This window comes from Poromitra crassiceps (genome assembly GCF_964638095.1).
Source record: "Poromitra crassiceps genome assembly, contig: HAP1_SCAFFOLD_2121, whole genome shotgun sequence".
Lineage (NCBI taxonomy): Eukaryota > Metazoa > Chordata > Actinopteri > Beryciformes > Melamphaidae > Poromitra > Poromitra crassiceps.
In genome coordinates this window covers 1007-16000 of record NW_028150304.1, presented here as the reverse complement: position 1 = coordinate 16000, position 14994 = coordinate 1007, and the positions used below count along the sequence as shown (strand labels likewise).

Sequence of the window (14994 nt, the reverse complement as noted above, 5' to 3'; positions counted from 1 at the left end):
GTAGTTATCAGTAGAAGTCATGGGTCATATAAAGTACTGCTCAGTAGTTATCAGTAGAAGCTCATGGGTCATATAAAGCACTGCTCAGTAGTTATCAGTAGAAGCTCATGGGTCATATAAAGTACTGCTCAGTAGTTATCAGTAGAAGCTCATGGGTCATATAAAGTACTGCTCAGTAGTTATCAGTAGAAGTCATGGGTCATATAAAGTACTGCTCAGTAGTTATCAGTAGAAGCTCATGGGTCATATAAAGTACTGCTCAGTAGTTATCAGTAGAAGACTGTGGTTGCACTGGGCAGCTCCCAGGTGTGAATGTGTGGAACTGTATGATTGTGAAGCAGCACCGCTGGAAAAGTGTGCTGTCAACTCTCCTTAGACAGATTCATAAAAGGTTCATATTATACATGAGCCAATGAGTGAATAATAAAACAATTTACTTGAAGAATACATTTAAGGAGATATTCGACTGGCATTGGTGATCAAACATTCCCTGACACCTACAGAAATGCGTCTTTTATTCCTGGGCATCTGTAGACCTCTTACACTCCTCACCCTTTTGTCCTCGGTCCTGTCCCTTGCTGTGGCTGAAGGGGTGGTAGAGTTGGAGAGGCCTTGAGCCTGGGGGCCCGAGGGCAGGGCCAGAGGGGACACCAGCGGCGGCTGTACCTTGCTGAGGATCTTGGAGCAGAGGCGAAGGCAGTGAGTGAGCTCCCCGAGGCCCATGGCCTGGAGGTGAGAGGTCAGAGCAGCCACCATGCGCAGCAGCAGCTGGGGGAGGTGCTCTGTCTGGATCTCAATGTAGGTCTCCTGGAAAGACCAGAGAGGAGCAGAACTGAAGTTAGGATATTGTGTCAAAAACAAGTACTGGATATTAGGGAGGAGGCGGACCTAATCGTATGAAGTAGTAGCAAATAGAGCTTAACAGTGACTGCCCACTTTCTCAGCTCCCATTCCATCAGAGAATTCCCCATTCATTTTCTCCATCCACATTTTGAAAAATCCTTATATGAGTTTTAAGCCTGGAACCAAGCCAACCAGCCACCTACTGAATTGTGAGTGACCATAAAACCTTTCACTTGGAGCAAACACAAAAAATAAAAGGCATTTCTTGTTTTTGTTTTTTATGTTTCCCTCCGTTTTTATTTTTGCTCCAAGTGAAATGTTTTATGGTCACTCATGATTCAGTAGGTGGCTAGTTGGCTTGGTCCCAGGATTAAAACTCATATAAGGAGTTTTCTAAATGTCGATGGAAAAAATGCACGGGAGCTGATTGAGCTCTATTAGGTTTGATGTTGGTCTTTTATTTAAAAAAATAAATAAAAATAATAATAATACTAATAATAATAAAAAGCCCAGTCAGTGTTGATGATGGATATGATACAGGTTGAGTATGTATTTACTGTAAAATTGAATGCATGAATGTTGTTGCTCCTTTTTTTATACTTCTTTCATCTCCTAATGGAGAAATTATCTTTTCTTCCCTTTGTCTATGGGAAACTCTTTACCTGAAGTATGCATGAATAATAATAATAATAATAATAATAATAATAATAATAATAATAATAATAATAATAATAATAATATATTTTACTTTTAGCATCCCATGGTATAAACACTTGCAAAGGGTTTCACCCTCCTGGGAAGACAGACACTTATATTTTGGGAATTCTTTGGCCTAGCAATGGCCAAATTTACATATATCAGCATACAATATCAGCTATTTCAATCTAAAAATATTGATATCAGGATGCACTTTCAAAACACATAGCAATAGTGTAGTACAGTATTTAGTGAAGTGCAGAAAGTCAACACTGCAGTACACATGACCATAAGGATTTGTGGAATCCCCCACTAGGAGTTTAATACTTGACCACTGATACACTGGAGTGTATATTATACACTCCAATATGAGACTATTTGTGGCTGCAAAGTCTATCCAAAGATCTCCCCCATGCACCATCCTTTTCTTTCTAAGTTGTTTGTGTGTGTGAATTTTTGTACTTTTTTAAAAACACAGATGTGTTTTAATTCGACAAATGAAATAAATTAAAATGAAACCAAAAATGAAAGAATGAGCAAATGAAACAGAACGACCAAATCAGAAAATAAGTATTAAATGATGGGAGTTTCGAAATACTCATATTTCAACAACAAAAACGTAAGCAATGTGGGAGCAAATTACTGCATGCAAATGATTGAAAGCACATACACACTGGGCGTAGATTTCATTTTCACAAGATCCAAACAGCCAGAGGAAGTGGTTTTGCCACACATGTCTGTTATAATCCCACTTCTCATGTGGGATCATCTCGGTTTTTGATATTAAAAGATTACAACAATCATTGTGAAATGATCAGTGAAAGCGGAGCAGAAGGTTTGAGGGATGTTGGCAGGACGTTGCAGGAATGTTATCGTAGCCTCAGTGAAGCAGGGTGAGGTGAAGAAGCAGGAAAGAGCAGTACTTTACCTGGCAGATTACCCTCATGCTTCTAGTAGGCTTCAAGGAGAGAGAGCAGATAGTTTGAACAGACAGGAGCAAGCAGAGCATAGGCCAACACTGTGTACGCAGAAACCCACACACACGTTCGCACACTTTCTGCATGCCTTCTCTCACACATGTGCGTACACACACTCTTTCCACATGCATTCTCTCTCTCTCTCTCTATCACACATACACACGCAAACATTTAGAGAAAGTAATAAAAGTGTGAGGGATTTCCAAACTATTCAGATTGGAAATCCTGTAGACACAAGCGTATTTCTAAGAGGGTGCAAAAAAGACTTTGGACAGAGAGACTAAACAGTAATTTCTGAACCTGTTGAGGCAGTGCACACAAGCCACACACACACACCCCCACACACACACACACACACACACACAAGCCACACACACACACACACACACACACACACACACACAGGTACATAATGTAACACCCCCCCTAATGGTGGCATCCCAGGGCGGGACCCAAAGACACTGTTGGATAACAAATCTGACAGCATGGAGACCCAGTTGTGCATCTAAGGGGCACTTTACACGAGGACGGTTTCCTATGGTGACGGGGAATTATTTTATCGTTAGTGACTCCCTTTTAGACGGCGACGGCGAATTTGCGCTTAGGAAACGACACATTTTGAAACCACCCTCCAGAGAGGAATTCTTGGTGACGCTCCCCGCTGATCGCTCCATGTAATCGCTTTGAGACGGCTCATTTCAGGAACTCTGACGTGCCTGCACACGCGACACACACGCGATTACGTCATAGCCGTGCGCGAGTTACACAACAACATCAGTCAGGAAAACAACACGAAGAGAAGCAGACATGGATCTTACGGTTGTGCTTTCGCCATGGCTGTAATTCTGTTCAAAGTTTACCGCTGCTGTGAGAGAAGTGTTTTAAAAGGAAGTTACAGAAGTATTTATAGGCTGACCCGGCACCCTCCAAGTAGTGGAGCGACGAGCAACCATCACACTGCCACCTAGCGACCTGGCATGTACATTACGGCGTTTTAAAAATTCAACAGCGCTCATGTAAACAGGGAGAAGGTGTGAAGGAAACGCTATTGTGTTGTTTCTTCCAGAAACTGTCCACGTGTAAAGGGCCCCTAATTGTGCATCTCCATGGGAGGTTATAGACCTTATTCGCTAACCCCAGACAGCGCCATATTGTTGACATACCGTCCTGCAGCTGACAACTATAGTAACGGCCTTATTGTCGTTTCTGTTCCATTACAAAATAGCGATAGTGATGACAGCAATAAAAAAAACAGAGTTGTTTGTATGCTGCCGTTAATGCCTGTAATAATAAACAAAAGAAAAAACGAGGTGAACAGACTTTGCTGTGAGGAGCTGTCAGAAAGTTTCACCTGTCTCTCCTAACTATCCACACCTCTCCTGTGCTGCTGACGTATCCTCCGTCTCGCTCCCTTCACGTCTGTGGACGGTAGAGATAGAAACAAACCACGGGGACTTTATTGCTGTCATTACTACAGCCGTGTGTAACGCAGGTCACCATCCGAACACAATTGGAATGATACAGGTAACGCTAACGGCGGCTAGCTTCCTATAAACGCTGCTCTTACATAGGCTGTCACTTAAAGCTGCTACGCTATGTCAACAACATGGCGGCAGTGGGCGTGCCCGTACGTGAGTGACGTCAATCGAATAAGGTCTATAGTAGTGAACAGATAGGAGGTGTGTGAGCCATCAGAGAGAGAGAGAGAGGTGTGTGAGCCATCAGACAGAGAGAGAGAGAGAAGGAGAGAGCGAGCGCCGGTGCAGGGATTAAAGGCAACAAATTTGAAAGAGAGAAAAACAGAAAAAAACTGAGTAAAAGAGATAAATGCCAGAAAAGGTAGAAAGACAAAATGAAGGAGAAAGACAACTATTATGGAAATAAAGAGAAAGAAAGAAATGAAGGAGAAAGATAACTATTATGGAAATAAAGAGAAAGAAAGAAATGAAGGAGAAAGATAACTATTATGGAAATAAAGAAAAAGAAAGAAATACAGAAAGAAAAAATGGGATAAAAGACAACGAAAGACACAGAATACAGCAATACAGAAAAATATTGAAAGAAAGACAGAAGGATAGACAGACAGAACAAAAGAAAGAAAGAAAGAAAGAAAGAAAAGAGTTTGAGTGGGTCTCACCAAGGAAACGATATCCAGCAGGAAGTCGACCAGCTGACAGAACTCCACCAACGAGAGGTCTGGAAGATCTAAGCTCCCAGCATGCCGTGGGGCATGTGGGCTGCTGGTCAGCGTCCTCCTGCGGGGCAGAAGCACTTGGCTTACTGTACCTGTCTGACTTCTCAGTACAGAGCAGTACACAGCACACACAGGCTTAACTCTGCCGTTTCAGTCTAAACACACATACACTGTATATACCAACCTGCCTAAACACACATACACTGTATACAACCTGCCTAAACACACATACACTGTATACAACCTGCCTAAACACACATACACTGTATACAACCTGCCTAAACACACATACAACCTGCCTAAACATACATACATTGTATATACAAAACTACCTAAACACACATACACTGTATATACCAACCTGCCTAAACACACATACACTGTATATACCAACCTGCCTAAACACACATACACTGTATACAACCTGCCTAAACACACATACACTGTATACAACCTGCCTAAACACTAGGGGTGTCACAATATATCGTCCCACGAAATTTCGCGATAGTAAAACGTCACGATATGTATCGTTGAGATGAAATCTCATATCGCAAAAAAAAAAAAAAAAAAAAAAAAAAATTTTTTTTTCAAAAAATAGACTAAGAAACGTCTTTGTTTGTTGAAGTTCAATGTGTGGAAAGTAGTTCAGTTGAACAAGTCTCTGAAGAGACACGAGAAGTTATACAGGAGAGAAACCATTCAATTGAGTTTCTGGCAAAACTGTTTACTTGACAGGAAAAACTGAAGATGCATAAAAAATAGATTAAGAAAAGTCTTGTTGTTTTGAGTTTGAAGAAAAACTGAAGATGCATAATGAGAATTTATACTGCTGAGAAACCTTTTAGTTCAAAGTAAATCTAAGTGACGGTGTAACTCATTCTATTTCAAGATAAGCCTTATCTCCAATCTCATGTTTTTTCTAGTTGTTATTGTAATAACAATTTCCCACAACAGCATGTTTTGTATTTGTGCATTTCAAATAAAATACTACTTTTCCAGTCATATATTATTGTCATTATTCAAGTTTAAAAAAATATTGTTAAAATCGTATCGTATCGTATCGTTATCGTGAACCCAGTATCGTGATACGTATCGTATCGTGAACTGAGTGTATCGTGACACCCCTACTAAACACACATACACTGTATATACCAACCTGCCTAAACACATAGACTGTATATACCAACCTGCCTAAACACACATACACTGTATACAACCTGCCTAAACACACATACACTGTATATACCAACCTGCCTAAACACACATACACTGTATATAACCTGCCTAAACACACATACACTGTATACAACCTGCCTAAACACACATACAATGTATACAACCTGCCTAAACACACATACACTGTATATACCAACCTGCCTAAACACACATACACTGTATACAACCTGCCTAAACACACATACACTGTATACAACCTGCCTAAACACACATACACTGTATATACCAACCTGCCTAAACATACATACACTGTATATACAAAACTGCCTAAACATACATACACTGTACTAACCTGCCTAAACATACATACACTGTACTAACCTGCCTAAACACACATACACTGTATATACCAACCTGCCTAAACATACATACACTGTATATACAAAACTGCCTAAACATACATACACTGTACTAACCTGCCTAAACATACATACACTGTACTAACCTGCCTAAACATACATACACTGTACTAACCTGCCTAAACACACATACACTGTATATACCAACCTGCCTAAACATACATACACTGTATATACAAAACTGCCTAAACATACATACACTGTACTAACCTGCCTAACACACAGAGTCTGTATATACTAACCTGCAGCACTCCTCAAACCAGCGAGCGATGTAGTCCCACATGTAGTACGGCTCGAAGGAGTTGAACAGGAGGTTGGCCGTTTTGATCAGTTCTGCTGTCCTCTTGTTCTCTCTTAGTTTGCTACATTATGAATGATTCAGACGTCACAATTAGCATCACACCATGGTTTCCCTCACACAGTACATACAGTAGGCCAGCCCATGGTTTCCCTCACAGTACATACAGTAGGCCAGCCCATGGTTTCCTTCACACAGTACATACAGTAGGCCATGGTTTCCCTCACACAGTACATACAGTAGGCCAGCCCATGGTTTCCCTCACACAGTACATACAGTAGGACAGCCCTGTCAAAATAATGTGCATATCTGAACAAACACATTGTACTGCAACGCAGATTTGCAACAATTCTGATATTTTTCCTATTCCCCCACCTTCATTTATTAAACATTGCATACATTTCTATTTTCATACTGATTATATTTTCAGATTTCAACATTGTACTTATTTATATTTCCCATTAATTTTTTTTGTGATCAAATGTTTTTTATTTTTCACTTTCAGTTTTAGTTCACAGATCATACATGACAAAAAAACAAACAGACAAGAATAAAACAATGATAAACAAATAAACAAACAAATTGTCAGGTAAAGCCATAAACTGGCAGCAAGCGACGCACCGGAATGCATCCATACCTCCTAACCTAGATAGACTATAGTCCATAGGAATCCCAGCATAGAGAGATCAATAGACCCCCTCTCAATATCTCCTCAGAATCTCAGTGCTAATTCCGCCGCAGCAGCAATAAGGTGTGGATCACTGGGCTCATAAGGATTATATAAATTCTTTAGATAGCAACCATTGACATCACAGACTGCCAAATTCAGAGCACCACCTGTAAAAGAAAACAAAAGAAGACAAAACAAACTGCTGACAAATTAAAATAAAATTAAATGAAAAGAAGAAAAATGAAATCAGATTTAAATGTATATGTATGTGTGTATGTGTGTATGGCGCCACCCCCCACCCCCCCCCCCCCCCAGATACCACAATTACACACTTCAGGAGAGTAGGATTTTAAAAAGAAATACTGGTCAAGGTCTGGTATCGAAGAAAGAGGATCATGCTAAGAAATCTTTGAGTGAATTGATAACATTCTGCCAGTTGATTAAGGTAGATTCACTTGCACCATTTATTCTAGCAGTTGACATCTCCAAGTACACGACATCTAAATAAGTAAGAACCCATTGCCTAATGGTAAGAGAGTGAGGAGGCTTCCAACGCATCGCAACCATCTTTTTTGCAGCTGTAATACCAGCTAGTACAGTACGCTTTGTGGCTTTGGGCATATTGACCCCGGACAAGTCATTCAGCAGTAACGTGGAAGCAGTCATTGGGATTGTTGCAGATATTAATTCAGACAGCTTAGCAGACACGTTGGACCAAAACTGAATAACTGGAGGACACTCCCACACCATGTGGATAAAAGTGCCAGTAGCCTTCAGAGTACAGAGACTGCAATAGGGATCATTTATCAGTTTCATCGCATGTAGTCTGCGTGGGGTGAGATACGTTCTGTGTACATAATTGAAGTGAATCTGTTGATGATTGGGGTTACGGGAAGCCTCCCTGATGTTATCCCATACCTGAACCCAGTCAAAATCGGGGTCTAGCTCCGGACAATCACATCTCCACAGCCTATCCACTGGTAAGTCAGAATAAGAAGAATCTAAAAAAAAACTGTACAATTTGGAAACCATTCCCTTATTATCTCTTTGCATAGTGAGCAGATTATACAAGGGATGAACGGATAGTGATTGTTGTAGAGAAATACCATGTGCCTTAAGGGCGTGTCTGAGTTGTAAATAAAAATAAAATGAAGAAGCTGGTAAATCATAAGTGGCCTTGATGTCCTGAAAGGACCGCAAACCCGACTCATTATAGATGTCCCCTAGACAACGGATGGCATCCCTGCTCCAGGGAGATGTTGTTATCGGTCTACCTCCAATCAAGAGCTCTCTGTTATGGAATAATGGTGAAAGAGTATGCCATTTACAACCAGTTTTGAATTGGGATTCACATGTGCGCCAGGTCTGAATGAGAAAAGAAATAATTGGACCAAAACGCAATTGGCACTGCTTGTTGGAAATATTAGCAAATAAAACCTCCTGCAAGTTCCAAGGTCGAACACTATTTTCCTCTAGTTTATACCAAGAGACAGGAGCGTTGGGGACATCCCACACAAACAGAGGTCTAAGCACAAATGAATAAAAATAAAACTTGAAATTGGGAACACTCAAACCACCGTCCTCCCTTCCTCTCTGCAGGGTTGCCAATTTCAAGCGCGGTCGCTTCTTGTTCCACACAAAGCGGGAGACGCTCGAGTGGATGTTTTTCCAATAGTTAACAGGGGGCGCAAGAGGGATCATCGAGCTCACAAAATTAATCCTAGGCAAAACATTCATCTTTACAATAGAAATACGGGCTTGAAGGGAATTTGGGAGGCTGGTCCACCTTTCTAAGTCTGATTTGATTTTGTTCCAAATGTCTAAATAGTTATAGGTTACAATACGATTTAGGGATGGGAAAATTTGTATTCCAAGGTATTTAAATTGCTGCACGACAGGAATATTAGCGGGGAATTGTAGGGCTTTAGCTGTATCATTAAGGGGCATTAAAGCAGATTTGTTCCAGTTAATCCTGAATCCAGATAGACAACCAAACTCCTCGCAGATGGAGAGCAGATTAGGCAGCGACTGCACTGGATTCTCCATGAACACCAACACGTCATCAGCATATAACGCTAGATGGTGAAAGGTGTTACCCACCGAAATAGGTCTCACAACAGTGGATTGTCGGATCATTTGGGCCAGGGGTTCTAGTGAAATTGCGAACAGCGCCGGACTCAATGGGCAACCCTGCCGAGAAGACCTGGAGACAGGAAACAGTGCAGATGACAATTGACCAGTGAGAACAAGAGCAGATGGGTTAGAATATAGAACCTTCACCATATGTATAAAGCCCACCCCAAAGCCCATTTTTTCCATTACAGCCCACAAAAACGACCACTCCAACCTATCAAAGGCCTTCATAGCATCCAATGAAAGGACCGCAGACGGGGTATTCCTACCCGCCGCTGCATCAATTATGTGCAGGAGGCGCCTGACGTTGTCTGAAGCCAACCTGCTCTTTATGAAGCCTGTTTGGTCAGGATGAACCAAAGTAGGCATGTATTCCTGAATACGTCTGGCAAGCACCTTCGCAAATATCTTAAGATCGGCGTTTAACAAACTAAGAGGTCTATAGCTGGCACACTCAACTGGGTCCTTGTCTTTTTTTAACAATAATGATATTATAGCCAAGTTAACATCCCTTGAGAAGCTCCCTTTGTCTATTGACGTTCTCATCATCTCCAGAAGTAGAGGTCCGAGCTTGTCCCAGAATGTGATATAGAATTCAGGTGGTATCCCGTCTAATCCTGGAGATTTATTCCTTTGCATAGCTATTGTTGTCTCCTTCAGTTCAGCTAAAGAGATGGGAGCACCTAGTCTTTCAGCATCCGCCTCTGACAGTTGTGGCAGGTCCATCTGACTAAGAAAGTTAGAACACCTATCATTATCTAATTGAGTCTCCGACTGATATAGGTTAGAGTAAAAGGTTCTGAAGGTTTCATTAATCTGTTTAGGATCAGTTGTAATATTACCGGCACAGGATCTGATGGAGGGAATATCTGCAAAGGACTCACTGGCTCTAATGCTTAAGGCCAAAAGATGACTAGGTCTCGAGCCATGAAAATAATAACGTTGCCTAGTCCTATGTATTAGGAATTCTGATTGTTGTTTGAGAATGTTATTTATTTCTTTTTTAACAACATCTCGCTGAGTCTCTATTTGTCTTGTATAATTAGTCTGTAATATCGAATCCAGCCTGGCAAACTCATCCTCCAGCTCTTGCAATCTCGCAGACCTAGCCTTGCGCATATTTGAAGAAAACAGAATGGTGTTGCTTCTAATAAATCCCTTAACAGCGTTCCATAGAATTCTGGGATCCTCCACCGACCCTACATTGAAATCTAGGAATTCTTGCAGTCGTGAAAGAAATTGTAATTTATAAGCCTCATTCCCTAGTAAAGAGTTGTTGAAGCGCCATCTAGCTGCTCTTTTAGATAAACTGCCTATTATAACAATGCTGTATACTGCTTTATGATCAGAGAGGGCTAGAGGAAGAAGAGTGGTGTCGTTAATATTCTGAAACAACTGTGGCGATGAAAAGAGATAATCTATCCTAGAAGACGTTTTGTGCCTGCCTGAAAAAAAAGTGTAATCTGTCAGAGAGGGGTTGAAAGCACGCCAAGTGTCTACTAATCCCAGACTCTCGGCCCAGGCTTGTAAAGCTGCAGACGCACACTCCTGATCCTTAGTGGCGGTCAAACTGGACCTTTCAGATGCCTGCCAGACAGCATTCATATCCGCGCCTACAATAAATGAATAATCAGTTAGCTGCAACATTTCTTGGGTGAGTATACTATAAAATTCTCTATCAAATTTATTGGGGGCGTAGGCCGAAATAAAAGCTATCTTTCTCCCATACATTTCAGTTTTGGCGATCACTATTCTACCCACGTCGTCTGCCCAGACGTCTAATACCTTAATTTTCAAGTTACGTTTACAAACGATGGATACCCCTTTGCTTTTTGAATTAGCTGATGAGAATGCTATGGTGTGATAAAACCTATTGGCCATGCGGCCGTTGTCCCTGTTTAGTAAGTGTGTTTCCTGAAGAAGAGCCACATCTATTTTCCTTCTTTTTAACAAAGTCAAAACACTGGCACGTTTGTGTGGCACATTTAAACCATCACAGTTCCACACCAAAATAGACAGTTCACCCATTAGATTGCATATTACTCATAATCATACTCCATGACCAGGACAAAGTGATAATCAAGTAATAAAATGTAAGAAATCTCTCCTCCATATCAAACTGTGCATGTTCCCCTAAACATATAGAGACCCTATCCCCTGCAATTCCCCGTAAATCCCCATGGTGGCGCCATACTCCCAATAATAGATCCAAAACAACCCATGATGATATAAACTTATCCCAACAGAAAAGAAAAAATAACACAAATAAATGTTGATCCGCGATTGGAATGAACATAGGGCTGCTGGAGACTGAGCCCCCGCCCAGAGTTTAGACTAATATTATGAACCGTTATAAAAATTAAACATGAATAAGCAGTTGAAACAGCATCAGTTACTACAGGGTCGGATACACGCAGTTACCAGTAGAGCGAAGCTACGAAAATCAAAATTATATATATGCCTATATACAGTATATACATCCGGTCAGATTCCCCTTACAGAAATATTATTATTTCCAGTATATATAAAATATACATATTCAGATACAGTCTATTCAAAACGAATTGCCCAAATAGACAAGACGAGTAAGGGTACAGATCAGATAAATGCTGTAAGGCTTCAGGGTTCAAGATAATCCAGCCAATAGACGAAATAAAAATCCAAATTAAATAAAGTTGTCGTTAGTGACTGTCCTGATGATCCAAATCGAGTAAAACTGTTCGTGTATCAATACCTCCTGTTGAATAACAAGCTTCGTTAACGTCTTAGAGTAACCGTGTACTGTAAACAGAGACTCTGCTGTGATAACACGATGTGTCAGCTGTGCAGAAATGTCAAGCGTTAGCCGCTAGAGCTAGCCTGTAGCTAAGCACCATGGAACACGAAGGAACGTAAACAAAACAGTACCTGATGCTAACTGTTAGCAGCAAGAGCTAGCCTGTAGCTCCACCAGGGCTAACCACCGGCCAGCTCAGCTCGAATCAGCCGACTCGAATGGTGCTCCCTACATGGCTGAGAGGAAATCCTCCGCCTTCTCATGCGATTGGAAGGCCTCCATAGCACCGGTCTTCGCTCTGATTTTGAGGGTAGCTGGATAGATGAGGAAGAACTCGATCCCTTTGGCTCTTGCTCTATCCATGGCTGGAGAGAAGGCCAGGCGACGTTTCACCGTGTGGGCACTGTAATCCGGGGAAAATCGTATCTTCCGACCATCGATCAGATGAGGGGTTTTCCTTGCAGCGACGAGGATATCTTGCCTGGTTGTGTAGCGGAGACAGTTGAATATCAGCGTGCGGCCCGTCCCGTTAGCCCTGTTAGCCCCTCCGGCGCCATTGTAGAGGCGGTGTGCTCTCATAATTTCTCCCTGGAGGGGGCCCAGGGTAGGAAACCACTTCGGCAGGGCTTGAGTGAGAAACTGAATGGCATTAGGGCCTTCTATCCCCTCCGGCAAACCATTGATTCTGACATTCCCTCGCCTGTTTCGGTCCTCCATGTCCGCTAGTTTAGCACGCATCCCCTCCAAACCGGTCTCATGCTCAGCTAGCTTACGTGAGTTGGTCACCACATCAGCTTGAATCAGACCAACCTCCGCCCTGACGTTGCGAATATCTTCCTTCTGTGAGCTAATGTCCATCCGAATAGCAGACACCTCGCCCTGGAGCTTGTCAAGGCGTGAATTAAAGCCAGTAAAACGAGCGTCCATGTTAGCAATGCGAGCATCCACTTTCCCCAGCACGTTATCCATGCTAGTTATGCTTGCTAATACAGAGTCCATTTTAGCTTCCAACTCGGCCATCGTTCCTTTCCCAGATCTCGTGTTAATCACCATCAGACGAAGTCTCCGTCATACAACTCGATCGCGAGCCTTAGCACCGTACAAAAATCAAATTGTTGTAAAATAAAAACGTGTAGAAACGGTTTAATTCTATAAAATTGGCAACTCTGGGCCGGGGAGCAAAAGTCTACGCCGCCATCTTGTGCAACCTCTCGCGAGACTCTATATTTCCCATTAATTGTCTCAGTATGCTCTAGTCTACTTCATCATTTTGGACACCCTGCATATATGCATTGCTGTGACAATTCATGTGTTACTTCTAGTGTTGCAACCATCAGCTGCATTATGTTTAACACACTAATCTGTTCTACTTAGTTATACGGTAACATATTTTTCTTTCATGTAGGAAAAACCTAATTTCCCTCACTCACAGGGCACATTAAAGTGTAAATGTCTAAAGGCCACAGACAGACAAGAGCTAGCCTGGACCGACCTGCTGAGGTGTGTGTGGTCCTTGCTGAATGGACTCTGGTTGTGAAGGTCCAACTCTGTCCGGCACTGAGTGTGCAGAGTCCGAAAAACCTCAATCAGAACATCCTCTAGGATGGCTGGACCTGGAGAGGCACAAGAACAGACACATGGGGTGATACACACCGTGGCTATGTTGAACTCAATTAGTACTTATTACAAAATATCCCATTGGGCATCCCATTGTGACTTATTATGGGCTAATGTGGCTCTTTTTCAGCCTGGGACCAATCGTCGCACTTGGTCCTCATGTCGAATTGAAGACATACTTGGTTAAAGCCCCCCTCCAGTGTATTTTGTCATTTCTAAGATATTCCATGCATTGCTGAGTCCTGCACTGGCCTGTTGATTAGCCACACTGTTCATGTGTTGCTGAGTCCTGCACTGGCCTGTTGATTAGCCACACTGTTCATGTGTTGCTGAGTCCTGCACTGGCCTGTTGATTAGCCACACTGTTCATGTGTTGCTGAGTCCTGCACTGGCCTGTTGATTAGCCACACTGTCCATGTGTTGCTGAGTTCTGCACTGTTCATGTGTTGCTGAGTCCTGCACTGGCCTGTTGATTAGCCACACTGTCCATGCGTTGCTGAGTCCTGCACTGGCCTGTTGATTAGCCACACTGTCCATGTGTTGCTGAGTTCTGCACTGTTCATGTGTTGCTGAGTCCTGCACTGGCCTGTTGATTAGCCACACTGTTCATGTGTTGCTGAGTCCTGCACTGGCCTGTTGATTAGCCACACTGTTCATGTGTTGCTGAGTCCTGCACTGGCCTGTTGATTAGCCACACTGTCCATGTGTTGCTGAGTTCTGCACTGTTCATGTGTTGCTGAGTCCTGCACTGGCCTGTTGATTAGCCACACTGTCCATGCGTTGCTGAGTCCTGCACTGGCCTGTTGATTAGCCACACTGTCCATGTGTTGCTGAGTTCTGCACTGTTCATGTGTTGCTGAGTCCTGCACTGGCCTGTTGATTAGCCACACTGTTCATGTGTTGCTGAGTCCTGCACTGGCCTGTTGATTAGCCACACTGTTCATGTGTTGCTGAGTCCTGCACTGGCCTGTTGATTAGCCACACTGTCCATGTGTTGCTGAGTTCTGCACTGTTCATGTGTTGCTGAGTCCTGCACTGGCCTGTTGATTAGCCACACTGTCCATGCGTTGCTGAGTCCTGCACTGGCCTGTTGATTAGCCACACTGTCCATGTGTTGCTGAGTCCTGCACTGGCCTGTTGATTAGCCACACTGTCCATGTGTTGCTGAGTCCTGCACTGGCCTGTTGATTAGCCA

The 14994-nt window shown here is 42.5% G+C and overlaps 1 protein-coding gene across 1 annotated transcript; it reads right to left on the bottom strand.

Moving 5' to 3' along the window:
• Positions 1 to 552: 552 nt before the first annotated feature.
• LOC310772157 (protein DOP1A-like) lies at positions 553 to 14336 on the bottom strand (the record flags this gene model as incomplete). Its single annotated transcript, XM_083664602.1, has 5 exons — positions 553 to 807; positions 4654 to 4771; positions 6548 to 6667; positions 13675 to 13795; positions 14210 to 14336. Coding segments are annotated over 5 exons (741 nt in total), but the record flags the coding sequence as incomplete, so codon positions are not given.
• Positions 14337 to 14994: the final 658 nt, after the last annotated feature.